The 27,954-nt window shown below is 44.2% G+C and overlaps 2 protein-coding genes across 30 annotated transcripts in view; one reads left to right on the forward strand and one right to left on the reverse strand.

Annotated features, from left to right (window-relative positions):
• The window catches only part of ZFP57 (ZFP57 zinc finger protein), a 35,175-nt gene extending 17,057 nt beyond the window's left edge, over positions 1-18,118 (forward strand). For 19 of the 29 annotated variants that reach the window (XM_081522953.1, XM_081522955.1, XM_081522968.1 and 16 more), the window contains one exon: positions 600-4,874. In XM_081522953.1, the coding sequence (XP_081379079.1) occupies positions 600-1,855 (1,256 nt within the window). In that variant the 3' untranslated portion in view covers positions 1,856-4,874. Of the gene's footprint in view, positions 1-599; positions 4,875-5,183; positions 5,385-6,868; positions 7,105-7,496; positions 8,815-15,470; positions 15,584-15,689; positions 15,762-17,887 lie in introns of those variants that run through there. The other 10 variants (XR_014062878.1, XR_014062887.1, XR_014062882.1 and 7 more) reach the window with 8 other exon arrangements.
• On the reverse strand, positions 410-16,748 carry MOG (myelin oligodendrocyte glycoprotein). The gene is made up of 11 exons (XM_081522975.1): positions 16,640-16,748; positions 12,878-12,961; positions 12,431-12,605; positions 10,975-11,322; positions 6,930-7,043; positions 5,673-5,693; positions 5,321-5,341; positions 3,548-3,664; positions 3,231-3,251; positions 1,379-2,847; positions 410-1,088 (listed from the first exon to the last, which is right to left on the reverse strand). The coding sequence occupies exons 3-10, from the start codon at positions 12,513-12,515 to the stop codon at positions 2,834-2,836; spliced, it is 741 nt and encodes a 246-aa protein (XP_081379101.1). The 5' UTR covers positions 12,516-12,605; positions 12,878-12,961; positions 16,640-16,748; the 3' UTR covers positions 410-1,088; positions 1,379-2,833.
• Positions 18,119-27,954: the final 9,836 nt, after the last annotated feature.

Consider the following 27,954-nt stretch of genomic DNA (forward strand, 5'->3'; position numbering starts at 1 on the left):
GCTTATGTCAGCAATAGCCTCTTGATTAAAAAGTCCTTCCCAAGAGAAAAAGAAAGGGATGGGAGATAAACTTGATGCTGAGTTGGACTAAGGATGACTTGTTCCTGAGAGTAGAATAAGGACTTGAGAGAAATTTAAGTCTGAGCTGACCCCACTCCTGGTTTGCCGGGACAGTTCTGGTTTATGCTTCTCACCCTAGCTTGATTCTTAATAGCACCTCTGGTCACCCAAGTGTCCCAATCCTCATGATATATTATGAGGTCACCTGTGGGTATCTGGGGTGTCTGGGAGTATGATCAATATTGAAATTGAGAGGAATTAACACACACATTGTAAATATACTTCAGTTATTGAAAAAAGAAAATGAAATGGATTTCAAGAAATGTGGTTAAAATTTTGATCTCCGATATTGTTGGAAGATTCCAGTTAAATTTTTATTTGCTTTCAATTTGAAAACCCAAAAGTTTATTCTTATCTCTGGCTTCTGAGGTCTAAGAGTGAGGGTGAATGTCGGGTGGGAGAGGAAGCAGTGTGGACCGAACAGAGAGCTGTGTCAGGGCTGTCATGATGAATCCATCATTCTTCCTCATTCCCTCCAGGAGACAAGAAGGAGGAACGCCAAGAACAAAGTCAGAGTTTGGGAGATGAGGGGACTGTTGATGACAAGAAGGCCTCCCTTGCTCACAGAGGCTCAGGCCCAACCTCTCCTCCAGCTGGGTCCCCGGACAAGACGCCAGCATTCCCAGAATCCTGGGCTCAGCCAGCCTTTACCTGTCATACCTGTGGCAAGTGCTTCAGCAAGCGGTCCAGCCTCTACAACCACCAGCTTGTTCACAACAGCGGTCAGTTTGGGAAGTCCTTCCAGAACCCCAAGGACCTCAGCTCTGGCCGGCGCAAGCAACTCAGGGAGAGGCCCTTCCGCTGCTCGCTCTGTGGCAAGACCTACTGCGATGCTTCTGGACTGAGCCGTCACCGCCGTGTCCATCTGGGCTACCGGCCCCACGCGTGCCCCTTCTGTGGGAAGTGCTTCCGGGACCAGTCTGAGCTCAAACGCCACCAGAAGACGCACCAAGGCCAGAAGCCTGGGGCTGGAAACCAGAAGCATATTGTGAGGACTCCAGATACCAGAGCTGGATTCCAGGGGCTGGCAACAGGGAACCACACACCAGTGGCTGGGACCCAAGGACCCACACTTAAAACCGAGGGTCCCAAGACTCGGCCCCAGCCGTCAATAGACAGAAACCAGGCACCTGATGCCAAGAACCTGGTAATCACTGTGAGAGCTCAGGCCCCAGTTATTACGGCCCCAGAGCCTGTGACCAGGACCCTGGCAGCCAACATGCGAGCCACCCGCCTGAACACCAAGTCCAACTCTCACCCAGAGAAGCCTTCAAGACTCAAGGCCTTCTCTTGCCCTCATTGTCCCTTGACTTTCAGCAAGAAAACCCGTCTCTCCAGTCATCAGAAGGTCCACTTCACAGAGCAGTCCAACCGCTGCTTCCACTGTGGCAAGTCCTTCACTTTATTCTCCGGGCTGATCCGACACCAGCAGACTCACTGGAAGCAGAGGATCTACTGTTGCCCTATCTGCGATGTCTGCTTTGGGGAGAAAGAGGACCTTTTGGGTCACTGGGGGGGCTACAGAAGCAAGGGGCTGTTCCTGGGCAGTCCCCACAAGTGCTGGGCCATCCTGGGTCAGTGGCTTGGCTTCTTTCCCAATGCCTCTGCTGTGGCAGGGAAGGAAATGGATCTTTCTCCTGGATCCAGACCCTCAGGAAAGGGGAGGAAAGGAGGGGACAAGGCACACAGAAGAAAGAAAGCAGACAAGGCAGTGAAGGTCTTGGAAGGGAAATGAATGACCTTTCCGTCTGAGGTCTTTCTCGGTTTGGTTTTCCAGAGGAGTGACCTTCAGGGTAAGGAGACTGGGATAGAGGAAGAGAGGTGAAGGGATAGTGGAGGAAATACAGAAAGGAAAGGGGACAAGAAGTGGCACTTGGAAACTTGTGTTGTTATTAATTAGCACCTAGCTTGTTTCTTTGTGTCTGATAGGCCATCAAGTAGTAATTGTTCAATAAGACAGTGGATCTCCAATAGGTATGAAGAAGGGAGGGAAAGGATGAGAGAAGGGAAAGTCTGAGGGGCCCATCTAGACGGGATGTGGAAGTAGAAGGGAGGCGTTTGAAAGCAAGCTTGTTGCTCCGTTCTCATCCCTTGCTCCCCTGGCTCCCCGGTGAGCTGCCCAGGCAAGATGAAGCTCTGGTCAGCACTCTGTGGGTTTCTTCCCAGGTTCTCACTCTGCAGGTCACTTGGCCCTCTCTTGGATATTGTGGACTTTTCCTGCACCTTCTCTTCAACCCTTCACACCCCTCAGCTCTGCCTACCAGGGCTGAGATCTTGGGAAGAAATGACCACCATTTGCAAAGCTGATGTGCTGTAATTTGCAACAAGGAGGTTCCTGGTCTCCATTTCATGGCAGAGACCCTCTTGTCTGTGTTACTCTGCAGCACAGGTGTCCTCTGACAGAGAGAAGAACACCTGCCTGGCTGTAGCCAGAGAGGACTTCCAGGTGGAAGACAGACCAAGGAGCAGAACGATGTGGGCAGCAAGAAGGGGGAGAGGAAGGAAGGAGCTGGGGAAAGGGACAGACAAGGTAATGACAGAAGAGAAGTCGATCCTGTTTGGAATCCAGAGCATTCCTGGAAGTGCAGATTGCAATGTCCCCGCAGCGAAGAGGGAGGCCAGTGAGTGTGCAGCTCAATGGATGTGACATCCCCAAGGACCAATCCTTGGACCAGCCAGGCTCTTCTCCATCCCAGCCAAGATGCAGTATCCTTCAGAAGGGGTTTCCTAGAAGGAGGAGAAAATAACTTGAAAAAGCTGTCAACAGTTCCTGTCATGAAACTGTTAAACCAGAGAGAAGAAAGACCTTGAGGAGTCACCCAGCCTCAGAGGTGAGGCCCAGGGCAGCTGCTGTAGGGAATGAATGGATGAATGGGAAAGGAGGCAGTTGGAGTGGGATTCCTGATAGTGGGACTCATAGCTGGGGCAGATCAGGCAGCAGATTGGAGTGCCTCCAGCTCCCACCCCCCAGGAGGAGACGTCCCTCCACCCAGACTCTCCAGCCCCCTCCTTTCCTCTTAGATTTTGTTCCCTCAGTAGCCCCCTCTTCCCCTTGCTGCTGCTTTCTCTCTCTTTTGCTCTCAGCTTATAAAAAAGTGAAGAAAACTTACTTAGCTCTTCAAGAAATTGCCCTGAAAACAAAGAGAAATAGGTGATGAGCAGAAAATGACTGGCTCCTCCCACATCCTCCCTGTGGACTGTGTCATGCCCCCGCCCCACTTCCACTAAGACACCCCTCAGACCTCAATAAGTGGTTCAATTTTTGGATTCTCTGAGGAGCCTGGGATTGGCCATGGGGACGGAGCAGGAAGGACATTCTGGCTCTGAATCGTGAACCCTGCTTCCATCCACCCTCTTTATGTTTCCCATTCAGGGCTGGCTTGATCCCTCTAGCTCAGTGGTCCCATCTGCTGCCCCAACACTGCACCTGCTAGTCTGCGGTGTAGCCAGTTATAGCAGATGATCAAGGCCACCAGGGGTCCGAGAACCGGCACGATGACAAATAAGGTTATCTTCCAGCAGGGCACCATCAGGAAGTGGGGATCTGAATTATTTGCCACAAAACAAACAGGATTAACGTGTTCCCCCCTTGTGTCCCACCCACCCCTGCCATTTATTATTGGGTTTCTTTGGGATTGGGGGTTCTTAACCTGGGTCCCAAAATAGTTTGGATAGAATCCTGGGAGTTCATGAATTTGCATGAGAAAAAAAGCACTGCATTTTTATTTTCACCAACTTCAAACTGAATTTAGCTTTTTCTTCCTGAAAAAGGACTGTAGGTAACAAATCAGTTATCAGTGGTACCTGTGACTTTATCACCAATGGAAACAGCATTCCCATCAGAGTTGTTTCTGAAGTCTCAAAATACTGTTTCTCAATATTTTGAAATACCAGATTGTTAGACTTGCCACTACATTTTATTATTTAATCTATAGTTTTGTTATTTAAAGAAACATTGGTTACTTTAATCACAAATTTGTTTATATTTCGATAACTTTCAAAACAATGGTTTTCTTTGTAATCGTATGTGTTGTATTTTATGTGTACATTTCAAAACATTCTGGGAAGGGAGGGGTTCGTGAGGCTTCACCAGACTGTTGAAGAGTACAGAGTTAAGACCTTTGTTATTTGAATCCTGTAAAACAAAGCTCGTGGTCCTCCCCTTTGAGTTGGAGACTGTGTGTGTTTTTTTCTACACACTGATTAAATGCCAGGGTGGAGCCAGGGACACCTCCAGCCTTCAGAAGTGAAGGCTGCTCAGGCCAAGGACCATATTAAAATTTTTGTACCATCCACTCAAGTATTTGGGTGCCCTTCTGTTGTAGGCATTGTCCTTAGGCGCTAGATGATCTGCAGTGATCAAAAAGGACAGGAACCATGTCCTTGGGCCAACCTTTTCTTTTTTTCCCCTGCTGTGTGGCATACAAGATCTTAGTTGCCCCACCATGGATCAAACCCGTACCCTCTACAGTGGAAGTGCAGAGTTCTGCAGTGGACTGCCAGGGAAGTCCAGGCCAACATTCTAGGGGGGTGTCTTCACTTCCCCCACTAAGTCTTCCCCGAGGAGTCAGTTATTCTGTACTCATGAAAACTCATTTTTCCTCGTGATTCGTCAATGATGTATATGTACTTCTGTTCGCCAGTTAATTTATGTGTATGTGTCACTTCCCCATCTAGACATCAAATTGATGTGCAAAGGCTCTGTTTACCTCTCCTTTGTAATTCCTGAAAAAATAAATCATGTACATAAAGTATTTGTAATTGCTAGAATGAGTTAACATTGGGAAGCTGCTAGTTATTGTACCACACATGAAAGTGTGTGCTTGTGTGCTCAGTCATGTCCAACTCTTTCCGACCCATGGACTGGAGCCCGCCACGTCCGTCTCTGTGGGGTTTTCCAGGCAACAATACTGAAGTGAGTTGTTATTTCCTCCTCTAGCGATCTTCCCGACCTAAGGATCAAACCCACATCTCCTGCATTGCAGGCAGATTCTTGATCATCGAGCCACCTGGGAAGCTCTAAGTGATATTAATTAATAATGCTATTATCTAACCAATCCTAGATGCAGACGATGACATTCAAGCAAAGAACAAGAGAGGGAGAAAAACCAACCGGGAGCTGGGGTCCGTGCGTCCCCAGGTGACAGGAGTTGAGTGAAATACCAAGCTGACCTGGGGGGCTAGGTATCCCAGAACTTACCAAAAGTCCGGTGGAGATTCTCTGAAAGAAGAAAAAATGCAAATGAACTTAGTAGTGCACTCGCTATGAGTCTTTCTCCTCTGAGCCTTTTTTATTTAACCGCTTTCAATTGTTTGTAGTTGTAAGTGGTTCACAATGATGGAGGAAGGGAAGCTGTAGGATTTTACTTCTGCTCTCCCTGAAGGCAGGGAAGAGGAATGAAACTTTGTACCACTGGTTTTAGGAGTTTTAAATAGTGAAGTTCTTGCTCCAAGGGAGCACAGGGTGTTGGGGGCAGAGGCAGAGATGGTCAGAGAAAAGGACCATTTCAGTTATGAGGAAGGTCTGGGGAGGGAAGGTACCTGGAACTCACCTATCTCTGCCCAGAGTTTTCCTAAAATAGAAAAAGGCAACATTGTTAATTGTATCTCAGGCACTAGATGGGGCCCTTCCACACCCACTGCCCTGGGCCTTTGTGCAGGCTCTTTTTTTCAGCAGCCTGGGAGCATCCTTAGAGTGAGAACCAGATTTGAATCCCGGGCTTCAGGGTCATTCTTTGGCTATTGCCTGGGTTAAAGAAAGCAGAACCTCAGTAGACAGCAATGTCCACCAACACCTCAAACCAACCATTACCTCCCCCACTGCTCTCTGTGCCTTTTCCTGCTGGTTCTTGGGTCACATGGGCACTCCACCCCGCTGGGTTGTCAATTTGTTAATCTAAAGCTACTTCCCATCTGAAGGAGGAAAGAAGGAACTAAACATTTAGTTGAGCAGCTGCTTTGTGACTGGCTCTGTATTAGGCACTTTACATAACACTGTCCCCTACCTTCTAGGAGGGAGGGTGTTATCTCTGCCTGACACAGACAAGGCGACTGAGACTTGGAGGAGCGTTCTGCTCATTGAACTGGATCCAAACCCAGGCGGCCCAACTCCACTAATCAGGTCCATTCTCCTCAGCCCTGTGGGCTGAAGACTTCTCATGTGGATGAAGAGGTTATGAGTATCTGAGACGAGGTCATGGGGAGAGAAGACACCACCAATATCACCCCTTCATATAGTCCAAACCCTCCTGGCTGCTTTGGCCTCTTAGGAGTGGGAAGGGGAAGGAGGCCCTATAGGCTTTGGCTTTGAGAACACTTGATGGGGTGAGACGTCTTGATATGTGTTTTTGGGCACAGCTGGACCCCAGTCCTCAGTGTTGGATGCAGGAGAAACGCCTACTATGTGGTAGGGACTTATACTTGCCCTATCTTTGCTTAAACCTAATAACACAGACCTGCCTGATTCTGAAGTTCATACTCTCCCAGAAGGATGAGCTGCTGTGTATGGTACAGGGGCCAGAAAATAGGGGTTTCAGTTTGAGCTCTGCCACTTACAAGCTGTACCAGCTTGAGTAAATCTCTGAACCACTCCAGGCCTCAGTTGCCTCCTCTGTAAAATGGGATTATTGCATGTCAGCCCTACCTCTCAGGGAAACTACAGGTCCTGTTACCTAAATGATATTTATATTCAGTAAGATATAAAACTTGTCATTATGGAGTTCTGAACCCAGAAGTCTCTCAAAAATAGATGTCAGCTGACCAAGCTCCAAGAGGCCAGGCACTTCAGCCAGCCACCCTCCAGCCTGTACCTCGGAGTCTGCGCTGTAGGCACAGGAAGACGAAGCCCACGGTGATCTGCAGGAGGAGCACTGGCAGGACCGCGATGAGCACCAGCACGCCGGGGTTGATCCAGTAGAAGGGATCTGAAAGGGAGAACCGGGGAGGCCCAGTGCTCATCCTCAACACCCAGCACAGCGCCCAAAGGTGACTCAGAACTGACATCTGAGCTTAGGCTTACAGGAAAAGTGGTTGTTTCCAGGCAGGGCTGGTAGTTTAGAATGACAGGAGTCTGTATATTGGGCAAGTCTTGGAGAGTTTGCAGAACCACAGAAGGGACTTAGATCTGACCCTCAAGGTCACGGGGGTACCCTGAAGGATTCCATGATGAGGAGTGACAAGATTTGACACACTGACTGACTGCAGGATGGGGGGAGGGGAGTGGGGAATCAATTAAGAGGCTGTGATAATAGTGAAAGTGAAAAATATGAGCCTGAAGTAGGACAGTGTAGGAAATTGAGGTGAACTTAAACAGGAAAAAAAGTCTTTTTAGTAACTTTTAAACTGAAATGTAGTGTTTCTTTCAATTATGTTTGTAGGTAACACTCTGAAACGATATGAACAGAACCTGAGACTTTGTCGTCCCTAAAACGCACAACTATTTTCATATCACAGTTGGTGCAGAAATCTCAAAATATCACCTATGTTCACCGTTTTGAAATGACACTCTGATCAGGGCTACCCCATATCTTATTTAAAAGTAACCTGGAGCAACACGATTTTGATAATTATTTCAGTACAGGTATGTTATGCGTTTCAAGTATCCTTCTGAGAAGGGGTCCGTCGACTTTACCAGTCCGATAAAAGGGTGCGTGACACAAAGAAAAGTTCAGAACCTTTGTTCTGGAGATTTTGAGAAAGTGGAATCGTGGATTTGGTAGATGGGGACTAGAAAGGGTAACTAGAGAAGGGATAACCTTCGCTTTTCTGGCGCCACCTAGTGCCCATTTTAGAGTCTGCCCTTCAGTGCCTCAAAGCTCTCCGGGTGTAGTCTCAGCGTGCAGGGACGGCGCTTTTCATTTCGTTCTCTGCTTTACGGGGCTAAGGGCTTCCCTTGTGGCTCAGTTGGTAAAGAATCCTCCCGCAATGCGGGCTACCTGGGTTCGATCCTGGATTGAGAAGATCCTCGGGAGAAGGGAAACGCTACCCTGTCCAGTCTTCTGGCCTGGAGAACTCCATGGACTGTATAGTCCATTGGGTCGCAAAGAGTCCGACAGGACTGAGCGACTTTCACTTACTCACTGAGGGGGTTAAATAAAGATACTGACATCAGGGTAGGCATTAAGTCACAGCAAAAAACCTCAAACTGGTTTCTTAGGTAAAAATACCACCTTTCAAGCTGCAGTTTCAGGTTCTTGTCTGTTACTGTGTCCCCCAGGAGAAAACACAGTCAACTCTGCTTTCAGAGTTCTTATTGGAAGTAACCTGGAGCAACATGATTTAGCAATTACATACTTTAGTTCCTTTTTTTGTACACCTTTTATATTTTAACAAAGGGTTAGAATCACAAAATAAGAGAAAAGCAAACATTGCGAGACTTCTGATGTAAAGTGATACAAGTGAAGTATATAGCATCGCCTATGAAATATGCCTGACAAAACAAATCAAACCTGAATCAAACCTGAATCTGCATATTCTAATCGATGAGTTCACGGGAAACAAAGGATATGGAACACCGTGTTGAATAACAGGGGAATGAAATCGTGGAAAGCTCTACAGGGCGAATACCTACCTGTGGATCTTGTTTGGATTGGATTCAAGCAAACCAACTGCAAAAATGTATTTATAACATAATCAGAAAAATGTGAACACAGACTGGGTATTAATAAGAATTTTTGTTAAAGTTTAAAGATGTAACTAATGTTTTGGTTATGATTTTGTTTTGTGTGATGAGTTTTTCTATTTGAGACATACATTCTTGAGGATTTAGCAAATGACATGATAATGCTGTCTAGGATTTGCCCGAGTAATTCAACTGGGGAGGAAGTTGATGAGTGGGGTCCAGTGAAACAGGTTGTCTGTCCCTGGTTCATAACTGCTGCAGTCAGATGATGGGAACTGGGAGGCTCATAATAATCTCTCTATTCCTGGAAGTATTTTACAGTTTCATAATGAAGAGTTTAAGGAAAGGTTTAGAGACAACTAGTAATAAAATCATAAAAGTGACAAGAAAAATTTAAAGTTGTAAAGTGAAATTAGAAACTCTTTAGAGAAAAAGGGGAGGTAATTACACCTGAGAATCCCATGGACAGAGGAGCCTGACAGGCTACAGTCCACTGGATCGCAAGAGTCGGACGCGACTTAGCGACTAAACCACCAATTACACCTGAAATTTGGCAATCACATACTCAGCACATTTCAGTCCTAAATTTGTCTCTGCTTCCTGGAGCCACAGGCTTGGTGAGTGGTCCCTTATAAAATATTCTTTTTTTAAAAGACTCTTAGGCGTATGAGACAGGAGGAAGCGGGTTGGATTATGGAAATCCACCCAAAGGAAAACTCTCTCCCCAGGGAGGTTTTTTTTTTTCTTTGAGGGAGTGGGGATGGGAAATGTACTGGGGGAGGCAGTTTTTGAGGTTAGAGAAGTTATTGAACAGGAATGAGGAAAATCAGCCAACTGGAGAGGTTCTCACTCTTGGACTCCCTTGCAGGTAAAAATCCCCCAGTGAGAACAGCTGTTTGAAGAACATTCTGTGCCACACAAAACTATTTTCACATGCCTGAAACCCCTCTGTAGAAACAGTGCTTTGTTATCCCACATACAATGCCATCTTCTGGTCCCATCACTGCGACAGTGGCCCTTGAGACACAAAAGTGATCGATTGTCTGATGTTTGTGCTGCAGGTGGGGAGGAGGGAAGGGAAATGACCTGAGGCTCTGGCCTCAGAATATTTTTATTCCTCAATTAAATAGCAATTAACTTTCAAATCTCCCCCTCCTTGTACACATCTTAACTCCTCAGGGATAGATAAAACAAAACAAAATTTCAAAGTCATCCATCACACAAAACATACAGCAAATGAAATTCTGGAGAAAGGAAGCAATGGAGGTAAAATCTCTAGGTAACATCTCTTTCTATGAATATATTCAGACATTGGTTCTACTTGTTTAACTCACTTGCAGCTATGTTTATCAGGAATATATTCTTCAAAAATGTACCTCATCTAATAAGACCACACAAACACATCAACCGAGGAATTCATTGTAATAGGATTTGATCAATTTGACTCCTTAGGAATAGGGCTCTTGTTTATAACAAACAGAAACACAATACAAAGCAAAAGACGAAGGGAAAAAGTCCACTTGGATACTTCAATTAACTTTTAGATAATTCATATTCCCCTCGAGTAGCACAAAATAACCACAAATGGATTGTTTTGGATTTTGCTGCCTGCATTTATCATTTTTTTCCATTTAAAATAAAATTTCCCTAGGCATACCCACAAATGTACACATTATATATACATTTTTATATAAATGGATAAGTATGATGATATGGGTAAAATTACAGTCTTTTTTCTTTTTTAGTTGGATCACACCCTATCCTCCCTTCTTCCCCCCGGAGTGAACCATATTAACTTTCTTATGGATGTCTTTTTATGTTTCTCTGATATAAAACATAGGGTTTTTTTCTGTTCCGTATATTCTGTAGCTTTCTTTTATTATCCAACAACACCTGGTGAAATGCCTCCAGGCTGTCTGGTATGGCCCTAAAGCAATTTTTTAAATGGCTACATAATATTCACTATATGGATAACAGTGTTTACTCAGTCACTCCCTACTCTTGGGTATGGACTCTGATTCTGGCTTCTTTCTCATGTAGAATAATGATGTAGCAGACATTGTGGGCATATGAATTCCTACATACTGATGTGCTTATCTCTATGAAGTTAATTCCCAGGAGCGAGCTGTTTGGGTTGAAGGATCTCATCTTAACTGAGAGAATGAATAGTCAGAGCCTCAAAGAAGGTCTTGGCCACTGAACAGACAATACCTACTGATACATGCACTACTCACCTTCCACTTTCAATTCCATCGCTGCCTCCTCTTGGTAAGAGTGATCTCGGAAGAAGCAGGTAAAACCTCCTTCATCTGAGAACCTCACATTCCGGATCCTGAGGGTCACCTTCCCCTCCCCAATGGTCTCTTTCAGCAGCTGCGTGCGGCTCCGGTATTCAGGTGCCTGCTCTTCATCTTGGTCCTTGCCATTTCGGTAGAGATGAACCACCCTGGAGAAGGGGGGCCGATACCATCCCACCTCCATGCCTGTAGCGTTCTTTCCTGGAGATATGCGACAGGGCAATTCCACTTCATCCCCCACCAGTGCCCGGATGGGGTGCCCTGGTCCTATTACTCTGAACTGTCCTGTCCAAGACACCAAAGAAAAGAAACTGAGTCAGAGGGAACTTGGACAAAAAAGTCCTTTGTGGGAAGGAAGGGCTGCTTCAAAACGGAAAGAAGAAGGAATTTGATTTTTAAATGGAATTCTAGAGCCAGGGAGAAGTTCAATTTTTCTTAAAGGTCTCTGGTTGGAGAGATACCGTGAGTTCCCTGCATAGACCATTCTAACCAGTGGTCATCCCAGCCCTTAGGAATGTGGCCAAATGTTGTATAGTTTAATGGTCCCATGGGCCTTCCTGTTCAGGCTTGGCCAGATTGATTCTGACTCTCACCTTAGCAGTTTTGCTTTGGTCACTTCACTGCTACCACCTCTCTATCACTTCTCAGCTCTCTGTCCTTGTTCACACCCTGGTCCCAAATTCTCTGAGATCACCCTAGAGGTGGCTCTATATTCTTCTTCATTTCCTCTGTATCTTCAGCCCTCTCTATAGCTCCTGGACCCTGCCCATACATGCTCCTAGTCTGTTTTCATCTGTGGGATGTATCTCCTCATCAGACTGGGAGCAACTGGGAGATGAGGCTGCTTTCTCCACCAGACCTGCAAAGATTTCCTGAAGGCATGCATTGGCCCCCTCTGTTAGGTGGCTCCTTGAGGTTGGGAATGTGTCTTCTGAGATCAGGGCTCCTCTGTAAAAATGAATTAGTGTCTGATCATGCGGAACAGAACTCTCAAACGTGACAAGACACTTCAACAACCATTTATCGAGGTTTACCATGGGACAAGTGTGACTAAGCATGTTATATGTTTCATCTCTTTGAACCCTGACAGCAACTCCAAAAGGTTGTTGTTATGATATTCCCTGTTTGATAGGTGAGAAATCAAAGCTGGAAAGATAGGTAAGAACCAAGTTCAGGGAGAGTCCTGAGTTAAGGTCGCATGATGGAGTTGGGGTCCCTTCTGAAGGCTGTAGGGAGGCACTGAAGGTGTCTGAGGGGAATCATGTCAGCACATCTGTGTTTCAGAAAGATCACTTGGATGGCAAATTGAGGATATGTTGAAGGAGGTGAGCCCTGGGGACTAGCCTTTCTGTTCTTAGAGTCTCCCCAGGGCAGGAATAAAGAGAAATCTTACCTGCAGAGCTGGAAGTCAACTGGAGGAGGAGGAAGAGGAAGGAGGGGAGACAGCTGGGCAGAGAGGAGCTCAATAAACTGGCCATCTCCACTGTCGGTGGGGACAGAGAGTCCCTGCAGCAAGGTCAGGCCAAGGAGAGGCCCTTGGGGTGCATGTCCCCACCCCTGAAAAAGTCCTAGGGGAGGATCGGGGAGGGCAGAGCTGCCCTGGCCCTGCCTCCTCCCCAGCAGAGCCACAGCTGTGCTCCCAGGCACAGCCCCACGTCATCCCTGCCAGGACTTACACAAAAGGGCTACAGAGCCAGGGGATGACCAGGGTTTGCCTTTCCCACCCCCTCAGAGCCGGAGCAGAGGCTGCCTGGTACTGGGCCTTCCTCCCCCACTCCCTCCCGGCAGCCAGCCTTCCAGGGGGCTTCTAGGATCTGACATGTTGGGATGAATCACTCACTGGACCTCAGGCTGAAGCTTGTCCAAGTGATCTGCAAGATCTCTTCAACCCCTCACCTCCAGGCGTTAGCCAAGGGAGAGGGATCTGTGTTGGATTTTTTAAAAAATGAAAAAGAAACATTTAGACTTAGTTTCCCATTTCTACCATCTACTGTCATCACCAGGCCATTTGTTCCTCTTGATGTCTGACCTCTCTCTCTCACCGCAAATCCAAATGCCCTTCCTTATGTTCTGATGTGTTCTTTGAGTTTAGTTAGCTTTCCCTCCCAAAGAATATTAATCCATTTTGGAAAGTCACAAGTCAAGTGTCAGGAGTTGATGGCCACCTGTGCTTGGAGAGGCAGGCATGAATAAAGTATTATAAGATCCGCAAAGTCAGTGATTGTCAATCAACACAGGCATTGAGGACAGACCAGCAACCAGGATGCATCCTCCAGCTGGGGCATCACTCTCCATTTTCCTCTGTGTTGCAAGGAAAGGGAGATCTGGGATGGAACCTGCATGGAACAGACCCACGGGGTTGCAAGGAGCCAGACACTGAACAACCAAATAAACAAAAAAGAGTCTATTTTCCTTGCATTGGACACTCAGAGTCCCAACCACCAGATGGCTAAGGAAGTCCCTGCGAGCTAGGATTTGAAGTCACTCTACCTCTGAAGAGCTCACTTCCCTTGCCTCCATGCCCTCGACTGCCTCGCATCTCTGGAAAGGGAGTGGATTTCTGAAGCTGTGGTGAGCAGTCCCTTGGATGACATGGTCTCTGGACAAGGGGAGAGAATGGGGCCACCAGAAGAAACAAAGGCGGTGGTGTTGCCATTTATAACAACAACCCTGTGCTGTTGGTCAGGCTGGTCGTGTCCGCCAGCAGTTAATTGTTACTTTAATTTTGTGTGGCATATGTTATATGCTCTTACAAATATTCTTCAGTTGTTTCTTGCTCTCCTCAGTAGTTCCCATTTGATCCACACCTCTCAGCAGGTCTGATAACAGTCTGTGTACACAGTCATGCATGCAAAATGACATGTTATAAATATGTTAATGTATATGTTAATCAACACACTATCTGTATGTGAGCACTCAGTAAATGGGAGCTTACCTAGATGTTCCCTAATAGCAGTACTACATAAGTTTTTCTAGAGAATGTGTAAAATATAGATCATGCACTGTTCTGCTTCTTGTGTTTACTTAACAATGCGTAATTCCACATTAATACATAATATAGCCCTCTTGAACTTTTGAAAATGGATTCTTATTTGTTTATTTGGTTGTTCAGTGTCTGACTCTTGGCAACCCCATGGTCTGTCCATGAAATTCTCCAGGCAAGAGTACTGGAGTGGCTTGCCATGCCTTTCTCCAGGGGATCTTCCCAACCCAGGGATCGAACCCATGTCTCCTGCATTTCAGGCAGATTCTTTACCATCTGAGCTACCAGCTACTAGGTTACATATAAATGTATTCCATTAACTTAAATTAATAAATATTTTACAGAAATGATGTGTGTCAATCCTTATATTAAGCTCTGATTGTAAAAGTTTCAGCAGGACAAAGGAAAAGTTTTTTTTTTTCTTCTTTGGCCCGTATCCTTTGGTCTTGAGTCCATGCCACTGGAAAGCCAGGGAATTTCCAAGAAGATTCTAGCTTTCTCTATGGTTTCACTCTTGATATGTCATGGTGGATTTGTTTTCATTATTGCTGTTTAATGTTGCATTTCTTTAGGCATCAGGGATCTTAGGTGGGTGAATGCAGGCCTTCCCACGTGCCTAGGGTCCTGTCCCTCTACTGGGCACAACACATATGTATGCCTGACTGCACTTCTCTCCTGTGCCCAGGCTCCTGCTGGGGGGCACTGAGTGTGGCAGTGGTTCCTGGGGGGAGTTGAAGACATCTGAAAACCAGCCCTGGGGAGATTAAGAAGTGAGATCAAGCTTGAATCTAGGCCCCAAACCCTCAGCACATGTTCTATTACCCCATTGGACTTCACTTACAAAACACAAATTGAAAGAAAAGTGTTAAGAATTTGAATATACTGACACAGAGGGCAATTCCCTGGTGGCCCAGTGGATAAGACTCCGTGCTCCCAATGCAGGGGGCCTGGTTTGGTCCTTGTTGGGGAACTAGATCTTGCATGCTGCAACTAAAACCCAGAGCAGGAAAAAAAAAAAAAAGATAGTGACACAGAGCATTAAAGCCCAAACACAGCGTTCCCTCTTAATCATGGGGTCCTGGGCAGCTGTGCTGGTTGACTGCTCACGAAGTTCACTGCCTTCTATACAGGTTGTTAGCTCAAAGAGCATGTGCAGTTGCAGTTTTAATAAATTGCCCAGCACAAAGCTGCATACTCTGTACATGTGAACACACTATAGCTCAGCTTTCTCCTCTGCAAGTGGAGGAGAATGACATCTGTCCCATTAGGACTGCGAACAGAATTACAGGAAGGAACCCACGGGAACTGTGAATGGTACACAGTAAACACTCGGTAAGTGCCCTTATTTGCTCTCACTTGCAGTGATTTTTTTTCTTCTGGAGCTCCCTCTAGTGGTACAAATATCAGGAGGAAATTGTTATTTTCCGCTTTTGTGGCCTTATTTTCACAGTATGCTGTTGCTGCTGCTAAGTCGCTTCAGTCGTGTCCAACTCTGTGCGACCCCACAGACGGCAGCCAACCAGGCTCCTTCGTCCCTGGGATTCTCCAGGCAAGAATACTGGAGTGGGTTGCCATTTCCTTCTCCACATGTGTGCTTACACTGATTTGCAAGTTCCTAGGAGACTCAATATCTGATAGACTGTAAAATGTCTAATTTCTATCCATTTAGCCCAGTGTTTCATGGCTCTTCAGGAGAAATGAGAACACTGATCTGAGTCAAGTTGATGCAGATATCCAGCAAGTGAGTCCTTGTAGCCAAAAGTTTACGTTTTATCTATCAATATTTCTTCCATGTTTGTGTCTTCTTTGCTATTATTCTGAATTTCACCACCACTATTTTCATTTTTCAAAAAGAAAAGCATTCAGCTTGTTATGAATCAGGTGAGTCAAGCATTTAGGCTTGCTCCCCATCCTGTCCCCCACCCCATAAATGGAAATGAATTTGTGCTGATTTTGAGCAAATGTAATGAGTTGTCCTATGGAAGAGGCGTTAAGCTGTTCTGAGGCTCCTCTTGGAGTAAAACAGGTGCACTAGAGTTCAGTTCAATACAAAGGAGGATCTCTCCGTCAGACTGAGGGAGAGAGCTGGCATCCCATTCCTGGACATCCTGCCAACTTAGAATGGCAGGTTAGGCTAGGTAACTCTAAGATTTTTTTCGTAGCTGTACGACCTTACGAGAATATACATTTTCTTCTTTCTTCCTCTCTCTTCCTCACTTCCTTCCTACTTCCCTGATGCCTTCACTTTTCGTTAACGCCCGCTAAAGATGTTGCAGGTGAAGGCCCAGGAGGAGCTCCCAGTCTGCCTCGCAACAGGTGACGTATAGGGCTTTTGCGCCGAGAACTGGTTGCCAGGAGCCCTTGGGGGGCGGGGAATACGGCAAAAGCTAGGCGCCCTCGGACCGAAGAGTGACATTCAGTTCCAACGGGCTAAGCTTTCCTTGCTCTTTCAGTTTAGACCCACCTCCCTTGGTTACCTAACTTCCTCCTCTGTCTCTTTCCTCTGTTTTTGTCCAGCCTGGATTAAGGAGGCCTTAAATGTTGCGTGGCCAATAGTTCAGGAGAGGGAAGAGACAGTTGGCCATTCTGGCACCTGGCCCAGTCCCTGAGAGCACCCACCTGCGATGGCCCTTCTGTCACTACGCGGTTGCTCCGACGAAGTGAAATGCGGTGGCCATTTTGGAGCTGAGGGACTGTCTTTTTGTCCATCATCTTAGAGTCTGGCAATGACAGTCTTTTTCTTTTTTTCACTTATCAGAGAAAACTGTATGGCGAGAGAATTCTGTTCGGAATTCTTACAGCTCTTTCAGGACTCCCAATATCCCTATTCCGGAATATGACAGACCCTCTCTCTCTCTCTCTCTCTCTCTCTGTATATGTATATATGCCTAGATGCTCAAGTGCAAATTCCAGCTCCATGCAGTTGACTGATAAACATGCCAGACTCCAGTTTACTACCCTGTGGGAGGATCTGTCACCTCAGTTTCTTTAACTATAAAATGGGAGTTATGGGGTTGATGTGAGGATTAAATGAGACAAGGTATGTAAAGTACTTAGGTCTGTGTCTGGCTCTCAAAGGCCATAATAACACCTTTCGTGCAGGGCCTGCCTGGGCATAGAAAGTCTGGCTATGAGAGCAGGACTCTAGCTTGTTTTCCCTGTATCCTCCTAGGCTAGAAGAATGAGGGATACATAATAGAATATGGCTGTATAAAGAATAAATGAAAAACTGAAATTTTCACCTTCAGATCTCCAGCCTTTGTAGTCTCCTCCCATTTAAGGCTGTGGGTTCTGCCTTCAGGCACCTTCTTGCGTTGTAATCCCTTTAGATCAATATTTATACTTTTACTTGGTCTATGATCATACCAACTTGTTAACTCATAGGTTAGTATTTTTGACGTTTGATCTTGAATCCTGGATTAAGGGCTTTGTGTGATGAGGAACTTCTGGTGTCTGCTAGCCTGGAGGGAACTATTTTGAGGGGTAGGGATGACCCATGATAAATGGCTTTGGTTGCTTTTCAGGGGCCAAATGTGGCATACCTGGAGCCAGGATCTCCTCACCCTTCCCCCTCACCTTTGCCACCCCTTAATATTATCCCCAGGACTTCCCTGGTGGTCGAGTAGTTAAGAATCCACCTTCCAATGCAGGGAATGAGGGTTTGCTCTCTGGTCAGGGAAGTAAGATCCCACATGCTGTGGGGCAACTAAGCCTACCCACCACAACTAGAGCCCACAGACTACAATGAAGACCCAGTGCAGTCTGTATATATATGTTGTTCCCAACCTCCACTTCCACAGCTTCCAAGACTTTCACAGGCACAGGACCCAAGTCTTTCTCTTTATGTCATCTTCTCTCCTGCTCTAGGAAAGGAAGACATTTTTTCCCACCAGTGGCAATCCGTCTCCGTGTTTATCCCAGAGGACATTGATGCTCTGAACCCACAGCACCCAGCTGCTCAAGAATCCTTCAAGTGCCAGATGAGAAGACTGATGTCTACATTTGTTAATCAATCAAGTTGATTCAAACATATTCTTTCTTGTTGAATGAACATTATGACAGCCATTTTGACTAATTAGAACAGTTTGGTTCTCATTTGCCCTTGTCAGCTGCATTCTGAGTGGTTGGTGTTGTGAAGTCATGAGATACACTTTTATCTCAGAAAAAAAGTTATGGACAGGGAAAAATATTACATTTATATATTTGACTGTAGGTGTTTTTTTAATCCTTTAGCCACAGACTTTATTGTTTGAATATTTGCAACTATTATTCTATACATAAATTGTAATTTCTTGTAAAACTCTATATTCCATATTGCTAGGTCACTTCACTCCCATTTTATACCAGATTTCTGTCAAGAAGTAGTTTCCTAAATCACAATCTGCCTGATTATGTGTTGCTGTTGTTGTTCAGTTGCTAAGTTTTGTCCATCTCTTTGTGATGCCATGGACCGTAGCCTGTTAATCTCCTGTGCATGAGATTTCCCAGGCAAGAATATTGGAGCACATTGCTATTTCCTTCTCCATGACTATAGGATTTTTAATATGCTTCTTGAAACCATTCTTTCAAGTTACTGACTTACTAACAACCACAGAAGTTCAAGCAACTCAGTTAGTCTGTTGATGCTATTCCCTCAAAGAAGGACAAAGATTTTGAAAGGAGACAGTAAACTGTTAAGAGGATTGGGGCCTTAAAATTAGTGAGAGTGGAATTGAATGTGGAGACGTGTGTCTCTATGGGTGGGGTGGGATAGACTTTGGGTATAGTAGTTTTGTGTTGGTTATGGCTATGCTTCCAGTGTGGTCTTGAAATATTATGGCTATTTCTATTTCCCTAGCACAGCTTTCTGCTTAACGGGGGTTAATCAGGGCTACATACTATTATTGCATTCCAATCAAGGCTAGGAAACGAGACATTTCCTTTTTATTTCATACACTGTTTGATATAGTTTCACAGTGAACATATGGCCTTTATACTAATGATTAAAAAAAAAAAAACTTACCAAACAAACAAACCTGGAAAGGCTCCTTAATTGGGAAAAAATAGTTTCTGGAGGAACTTAAGCTTGCCTTGTAACCAGTGCCCTCTAGTGATCAAATTAAGTTATTGCTCTGAGATTGGACACACAGCAAGCATGGAGGGACACTGGGTGAAGTTCAGCCAAGGTCTGTCCCTGTGAGAGTACTTAGTGGAGGACATATTGTACCATAGTTGGTTGACAAAGTTGTACAGAGTTTATACTCACTGAAATATTAATGCATCAATGAACTGACATTTAAGAACTTGCTGGTGTGTAGCATACCAGTGTTGAATGCTAATTGTGGAGGAAATAATTAATTTTCGTACTTGGGGAGTTTTTTAACCTCCTCAAAATGTTTTCTATGATTGTATTAATATTTGTTTCTCACAATAATATGTAGCATAAGAAGATTAAATACAAGTTTTACCCCTTTTTGTAGATGATGAAATTGAGACCAGAGATGCTGTGAGGGGCCCCAGGTAGCCAGATGATTGTTGTCAGGGTAAGACCTAGAACCCTGAATTCTAGATTATCAGACTGGCATTCTTTTCCAGATGTTTCTGCTCCAGTTAGGGGTGGAGATATGCAGGCTTCATTTTATATTTAGATATTTTATTAGGTTCAATTAGATATTGAACCTAGTGGTTCACTAAGTTTTCTCTACCATTTCTGTAGCTTTTAATTCCCTTTCTATACCTTTTTATTATTTTCCTCAAACTGAACTCTGTTTGGAGATGTGACTTTTAGCAACAGCATGAAATTTGTATATAGTTAATTTTTTCTTATTAATCAAACCTATTTTAAATTATAACTTCCTCCAGTCTTCTAGTCATTGCTATGAGTGTATGGATTTGAATAATTCTACCCCAGAGTAAGGAAACTTGATATTTTAATTAGTTCTCATGACAAATATATATTATCTGTTTTTATTTTTTAAATTGAAAAAAAACCCAGAGCCTGAAGCATGGATTTATTTTGCTGTCTTTCTAGATTCCAGTTTTAAAGTCACTTTTGCAGATCATAAGGACTATGAAGGCTGACACCATGTCTTTCTCAGGTGTGTGACCCCCAGAGTGCCTGGCGTTGTGCTTTGCTCCACAAATACCTGTTGAATAAATGAAAAAAAAACAACCTACAGCCAATGCAGTTTCCTTCACACACCATAATACTTCAATAATAGTTACATAACAATAATATTTTCTTATGAGGCTCTTAACAATAATGCCAATGACATAGATAAGAAAAACATTCTGAATCCTTTATTTTTCTGAGCAGACTTCTTGATGCTATCCTCTTTTTCAGACAAGAGTCCCCTTTTGTCTGTGTTCTGTGCTCAGTCTCTCAGTTGTGTTTGACTCTTTGTGACCCCATGGACTATAAGCAGGCCAGGCTCCTCTGTGCACGGGATTTTCCAGGCAAGAATACTGGAGTGGGTTGCCGTTTCCTTCTCCAGGGGATTTGTCCTGACCCAGGAATCGAACTAAAGTCTCTTGCAGCTCCTGCATTGGCAGACGGATTCTTTACCACTGAGCCACCTGGGAAGTCCTCCCTTTGCCAGTAGTTTGGTAATATTTGGCAACCCCGCCCCCCAGATTCATACACAATTTACCCATTTCTACTCTTAGGGAGTGATTCTGCCAATAAATCCTCACATGTGAGAATGACGCATGTACAGAATTATTCAATGCAGCTTTGTTTGTAATTGCAAAATATTATAAACATCTTAGGGTCTATTAAAAGAGAGCTGATTAAATAAATTTTCAGCCATTGAATGATGATTGTATGGAGACAGCCATCCAACAGAGTATTATTCAGCTATGATAAAGCAAGAGGAAGGCCTTTGTGTATTGTTACAGAACAATCTCTCGAAACACAATCACCATTGTGTCAGAAAAAGGGGAAATATATTTATTTAAATAGCCATAATCTATCTCTGAAAGAATACATAAGAAATCAATTCTGTCTGTCGTGAGGGCATGATAGAACTTTTTTTCTATACCCATTGTGAGGTGTTTGAGCTGAGACTAGGCCGGGGTGACTTATAGGAATGGGGGATGGGGACTCTTGTGGGGAGCCTCTGTGGGCTAGGAACTTTCACATCCATGACTACCTCACTTGATCACCAGGAGACATATATTATTACCTCATTTTGAGAATGAGGCAAGGCACAGAGGGCTAAGCAATTATTTGTATATCTTGGAGCTGTGGTGTCTGGGTACTTACTGGTGAATCCAGGACCAGATGCAGTAGCAGCATCCAGAGACGGAAAAGATCTAAGAATCTGAGTGAAGGACTCTGAGAGGAGGCCGGTGCCCTCTCAGGGTTCTGTGAAGGGAAAGGAAGCAGCTTCCCTTCGCTTGCTGTTTCAGACATCCTGGGGGTTCCCAGATCGCTATTGGTGGAGGATGGTGAGAGGGTATTCGTTCTGGGATGGGGAGTCAGAAGGACTCCATCTTTCTGTTTCTAAATTAACCACAAACATTCAATGAATTATTGCTGTTGTTAAGTTGCTGAGCCATGTCAGACTCTTTGTGACCCCATGGACTAGCACAACAGGCTTCCCTGTCCTTCAGTATCTCCCGGAGCTTTCTCAAACTCATGTCCATTGAGTTGGTGATGCCGTCCAACCGTCTTATCCACTTTGCCCCTTTCTCCTCCTGCCTTCAATCTTTCCCCAAATCAAGGTTTTTTTCCAGTGAGTTAGCTGTTCACATCAGGTGGCCGAAGTATTGGAGCTTCAACTTCAGCATCAGTTCCTCCAATGAATATTCAGGACTGATTTCCTTTAGGATCAACTGGTTGGATCTCCTTGCCATACAAGGGACTCTCAAGAGTCTTCTCTAACACCATGATTCGAAAGCATTAATTCTTCAGCACTCAGCCTTTTTGGTCCAACTCTCACATCCGTACATGACTACTGGAAAAACCAGAGCTTTGTGCCATACAGACCTTTGTCAGCAAAGTGATATCTCTGCTTTTTAATATGCTGTCTAGGTTTGTCATAGCTTTTCTTCCAAGGAGCAAGGGTCTTTTAATTTCGTGGCTGCAGTCAATGTCCGTAGTGATTTTGGAGCCCAAGAAAAAAATATGCCTCTGTTTCCATTTTTTCCCATCTATGAGTGCCTCCTACATTTGTTACTTTACAGGCAAACATTCATTTTCTTGGTCTTCCTGTCTCTTCGAGGCCTGGATCATCCTAGTGTAACACTTTACGTACTTTCACTATGTCAGGGTTTCAGTGGTATAGAGTGCTTTATGTTGTTTGAACCTCATAATTATTTAGCAAAGCAAATGAGTGAGGGTAGAATTTTTCTTCCATTTATACTTAGAAACTAGGGATCAGCGACGTCAGGTCACTTGCTCATGTCGGGTGCTCTTTGCTAGGGTGCTGCTGCTGGCCAATCTGATTCTTTGATTCCAGGTTGGTTTTTCTTTCTCCACTTCAAATTCTTTTCTCTTTTACTTATGTTTTGCTGCCTTTACCTCATCTAAAATAATTCCCTAAATTATATCACCTGTGAAGCTGTCTCATAACTGAGAAAAGTACAGACGTGACATATCTTATATTTCAAGTCTTACTTCTTTCTTCTACAAGCAAGGAAGCATAACACTTGACTCTCTTTTTGTTCTCCTCCACCAAAAAAATACACGTAAAAAAAGATAATGTATAAATAAACAAAATACATAAGTGCACCTCACAATATGGAATAAAAATGTTCTTGTAAACTATGTCCATGTAAATTGAACAATTCATATTTTATTAGATAAATCTGAAGTCTAAATTTATTCTATTCTAAATATTTTTGCAATAAATCAATTCTATTTCTAACATATTTTTTTGAGCTCACCTGAAGAAAGATATATCTGCTGCCCTGCCTCCCCACAAATAAAAGTAAACCAATTTCTGAAAAAAAAAAAAAACCAAAAATCAAAAACAACAACAACCATATGCAACCTAAGGCTGCAGTAACTCCCATATAGACTTTGGAGATTGCATGACCCCTCAGTGCCCACAGGAGGAAATTACTCAGGAGTTAAAATCAAGAGAAATGGTCGGGGACTTCCTCGGTGGTTCAGTGGTTAAGACACCACCCTTCCAATGCAAGCAGTGCAGGTTCAATCTCTGGTTGGGGAACTAAGATCTCACGTTCCAAGTGGGTGGCCAAAAAAAAAAATAGGTTGTAGGTGCACAGCCTGTCCTAGTTGTGCTTCTCTTTTGAGCCATTTCATCCTTCTTCCCAACCAGTACATCCACGTTCCTCCCTCCACATTAATCTCCTGTTTAGCTTGTGCTCTTTCCTCATAGGCCCCTAGAGTAGCAGCTACATCATTACCCCCAGCCCCCTCAGTAACATGTTGGTAAGAGGGTAGGAAATTCAGGGATACTTGCTATTTAAAAATTTCCCCGCAATGGCTTCCGTTGGTTTGGGTTTAGGGAGGGAGACTTCAAAGGGTGACTGTTCTCAGATTTAGGACAGTGAGCACAAGAGGAGGGTGAAACAAGACACCCTGTCTTGCCTGCCGGCTGCTTGACAGCAACCAGGGGCCACAGGGTCTTCAGTCCTTTTCCCAAGGTCCATTGGGTCTCCCTCTTCTTTTTATTTGTCCCCTTCCCCTGTCCTACTTGTAATTAAAGAGACAGAATAAAAATATGCTCCAGATACAGAGAGAAGATCTCCACCTTTGTTCCTATTTCACAGCAGCATCTTAGAATAAGACCAAGAAGACTGATCTTTGGAAGGGCACCTTCCTTAAGAGCAGCAGGAAGGGCAGGAGGACCAGCTTCCCAGTAGCATCTTACTGTACTAGCATAGTACATGGACCACCATGAGTGCTGCCATGTGGGTGAAAACTTATACATGCACTAGAAACTATATCTAAATTGCCATTAGAGGAAATTCGAGGGTGATGGGAAATGAGCAGAGATCCTGCCAGGCTTAATACTTGTGAGCAAGCTCCAGTTTACTAATCCAGCTAGGATGGGCTGTGCACCTACTGGACACTAAAGGAAGGGTATGGGCATCCCAGCACCATGGACCGCATAACAATAGCACCTGCAAATAAGGCAACTAAGGAGAGATATTGCTACAAGTTGTTTAGTTGCTGAGTTGTGTGCGTGGACTGTCCCATGGATAGTCCTCTGTCCCAGGCAAGAATACTGGAGTGGGTTGCCATTTCCTTCTCCAGGGGATCTTCCTGACCCAGGGATCGAACCTTTGTCGACTGTATTGGCAGGTGGATTCTTTACTGCTGAGCCATCTAGGAAGCCCATAGCTAAAAGGGAACATCTCAGAAAATACTGGAGAAGTCTTCTTGAAGAGGGACCCTGCCTGTGTTCCTGCCAATCCTCTGGCTCTATCTATGCTCAGGTGAATCTCCTCCTAACAGAAATCTTACTCATGTAATGTTTGCCCCAGTGGTTCCATCCATAACAGCATGTCTGATACACAGAGGATTCCCAGGGAGTCAGACCCCTGGGTGCTTTCAAAATACTTTCCACAGCTGGTCGTCAGGCTGAGCAAGGTCTTTGGAGTCAGATAAGCAGATGTTCTGATCTCAGCTTATTATGTGTGAGACACTGGGCAGATTATTAAATTTACTTGTTTCTCATTTTCCCAGCTTATAAAAATGGAAATTATATCTATACCAGAGAATATTATAAGGAGCAAGTGAGACAGTCTAAGTAAATCACACAGCCCCGAACTGTTAATAATACAATAAATGCTATTATTATGATCCTGTAACTCACAGGATGGAAAGACCTACATGTATGGAGGGTTTGTCACCATTACGGCCCATGGAAGAAAGTACCTATTTCACCAGTACCTGCAAGGTCTTCGACAAACAACAGAGACCACGAAGAAGACTTCCCTGGTAGCTCAGCTGGTAAAGGATCGCCTTCAGTGCAGGAGACTCTGGTTTGACTTCTGGGTGGGGAGGATCCCCTGGAGAATGGATAGGCTTCGTACTCCAGTGTTCCTGGGCTTCCCTGGTGGCTAAAACGATAAAGAATCTGCCTGCAGTGCAGCAGACCTCGGTTCGATGCCTGGATTGGGAAGATCCCCTGGAGGAGGGCATGGCAACCACTCCAGTTTTCTTGCCTGGAGAATCCCCATGGACAGAGGAGCCTGGCGGGCTACAGTCTATGGGGTCACAAAAAGTCGGACACGACTGAACGACTAAGCACACAAAAAGTGCAATCAGGCCAGCATGGTTGGAGCATGGTGAGTGAGAGAAGGAAGGACCTCAGGCCTGGGTTTGTTGCCCAGCTCTGCTATTTATTGGCTGTGTGACCTTGGGGAATTCATTTAAACTTTCTGAGCAGCAGTTTTCTCATCTGACAAATGGAGATATTACCACACTGAAGCAGCTGAAAGGATTAAGAGAGATAATTTGAGTTCTTTGTAAATGATACACCCATAAGATATTATGTTTCCATGCTGCTCTAAGTGTAATAAATACTGAAAGCATCTGAAGGTGTGGATGAGTCATGTTGGCTTTTAGAATTTCAGAATGATGTCTTGGAAGAATAGGGAAGAGTTAAAACTCAGCAGGTGTTTGTTTACTCTAGGTTGCTAAAAGCAGAGCTTGCTTCACAGCTGTTCCAGGCTTTCTTTCTGCTGGGATTTGAGTGGTATGATATGCTTCTCTGGACCAGGGCAGGACCCATCTGCCCCACTGTAGTAGGGTCATGGTTTTCATATAGGGCCTTTATGGAAATCCTCAATGGTGTTTTTATGGTGTAGTCATGGTGGTGGTAGTTTAGTTGTTAACTCATGTCCGACTCTTGTGACCTCATGGACTGTAGCCTGCCAAGCTCCTCGGTCCATGGGAGTTCCCAGGCAAGAATACTGGAGTGGGTTGCCATTTCCTTCTCCAGGAGATCTTCCCAACCCAGGGATCAAACTCAGGTTTCCTTCGTTGCAGGCAGATTCTTTATGGACTGATCCACCAGGGAAGCCCTGTATCTATGGTATTTCCATAAGCAGAATTTCTAGTCTGTATGTATACACACACACACACACATACACATACATAACCGAATCACCAGAAACTAATACAACATTGTAAATCAACTATACTTCAATAAAAATTAAATAATAAAAAATTAGTTCTAGTCTGTTGCCTCAGATGTGTTCATTTGACTTCTAAAAACATCTATTTGTAAATATTTTCTCATACTTATATAATGGGTTCCACACAACCTTTTCTGTAATTCCAAAATCCACAATGCTCTGAAAACCAAAAATTTTGTTTCTAAACTCATTTGGTGGCAAAACCTGGCTTGACTTGCCTCCATTTTGTGGCAAAGCCAGAGGTAAAGCTATTTATGGTCTTGACTCAACCTAATATTAAGAGTCATGCATTTTACTGCAGAAACATAATTGTGCTTATTATGGGCTTGAGACCTGGATATACATATCAAATAATGGAGTTTTCAACATTCTGTGGTTTCTAATAGAAAAATCTGGGTGATTGTCTTTTTACTCTGAATATTATTTGGTTAGTGTCCTAGACTGCTCCAGTACTTTGGCCACCTGATGCGAAGAGCTGACTCATTTGAAAAGACCCTGCTGGGAAAGATTGAGGGCAGAAGGAGAAGGGGACGACAGAGGATGAGATGATTGGATGGCATCGCCGACTCAATGGACATGAGTTTGGGTAAACTCTGGGAGTTGGTGATGGACAGGGAGGCCTTGTGTGCTGCAGTTCATGGGGTCGCAGAGAGTCAGACTGAGCGACTGAGCGACTGAACTGAACTGAACTGAGTGTCCTAGAGTGCTTAGCACTAGTGAGAATCATGATAGATATGTGAATTGGACATTTCAGAAGAGAGAAATCTGTTACAGCAAAATGAACAAGTAGAATCTCTACCAACCAATTTCATACATGCATTCTGATGCATGTGCTTTTTGAAATGGTATAATTAATTATGCACAGATATTCATATCTGGTGTATATACTTAATTATATACATTTAATTAAACATGATACTTCCTTATCTTAAAATCCTTAAAAATCCAATCATCTCATAGTTTCAGGAGTAGAAATACTTACTAGATTTGTTTGTGAGAACAGGATATTTTCTAGATCTGCTAACCTGACCTCATATACCTTTTATAAGAGAGACAAACTTACCACTGCCTTTTTTATTGCTTAGGTTAACCTAGCATTTCATTACATTGTGTTCATTCATTATTATAGAAGGGCTTATTTATGGAGAAATTATTTGCAGAGGTAACTCACCATGTCACCCTTATAATCTGGTTACTACTGGCCCAGAGCTCCTGAGGGACAGTGGTCCCCATGACCTCATAGCATCTTGTGGGTATGGGAGGTAAGTACTGGGTCAGACATTTACAATGTGGCTTTTTAATTTCATTGAAGTTTTGTAAATTCCTGATTGGATTCCCCTGTATATGCCTGAGTGAAGCCCAGCATGCAAATAACTTGTGTTTGAATTTTAAATCTTTGTCCTATACATTTTTCTAAACAGCAAGAGCTGTGCAGGACAGAAAACCCAGCCTGAAGGTAATGTAAGAGGGTACAAATATCCTCCCTTTACACACTGACCGCTGCTGCTTCAGATGGGACGACAGAACTGAAATGCAGTGTGATCTTTGATGAAGAATGCCTTGGGGTGAGAGTTGAATGAGAGATGTGCCTTGAAACTAAGTCTGGATGCACTGGAAAGTCTTTGGAAATGAAGTAAAAGACTTGGAATTCTAATATTGGCTCTGCTGATTTTGTAGCTCAGTATCCTCTGATTTGCTTTTTTTTTTTTTAAATAAATTTATTTATTTTAGTTGGGGGCTAACTACAATATTGTAGTGGTTTTTGCCATACATTGACATGAATCAGCCATGGGTTTACATGTGTTCCCCATCCTGAACCCCCCTCCCACCTCCCTCTC

This window comes from Giraffa tippelskirchi, chromosome 8 (genome assembly GCF_054371585.1).
Source record: "Giraffa tippelskirchi isolate mGirTip1 chromosome 8, T2T-mGirTip1v1.2.pri, whole genome shotgun sequence".
Lineage (NCBI taxonomy): Eukaryota > Metazoa > Chordata > Mammalia > Artiodactyla > Giraffidae > Giraffa > Giraffa tippelskirchi.

Bases quoted from the DNA above. Each gene is read 5' to 3' on its own strand.
- MOG (XM_081522975.1), bottom strand. From the start codon at position 12,515: ATGGCCAGTTTATTGAGCTCCTCTCTGCCCAGCTGTCTCCCCTCCTTC. The intron at 7,044-10,974 runs GTGAGTAGTGCA...TCTCCCTTTCAG, and splicing joins GATGGAATTGAAAGTGGAAG to ATCCCTTCTACTGGATCAAC. The intron at 3,665-5,320 runs GTAAGTTCTGGG...CAAATAATTCAG, and splicing joins GAATCTCCACCGGACTTTTG to ATCCCCACTTCCTGATGGTG.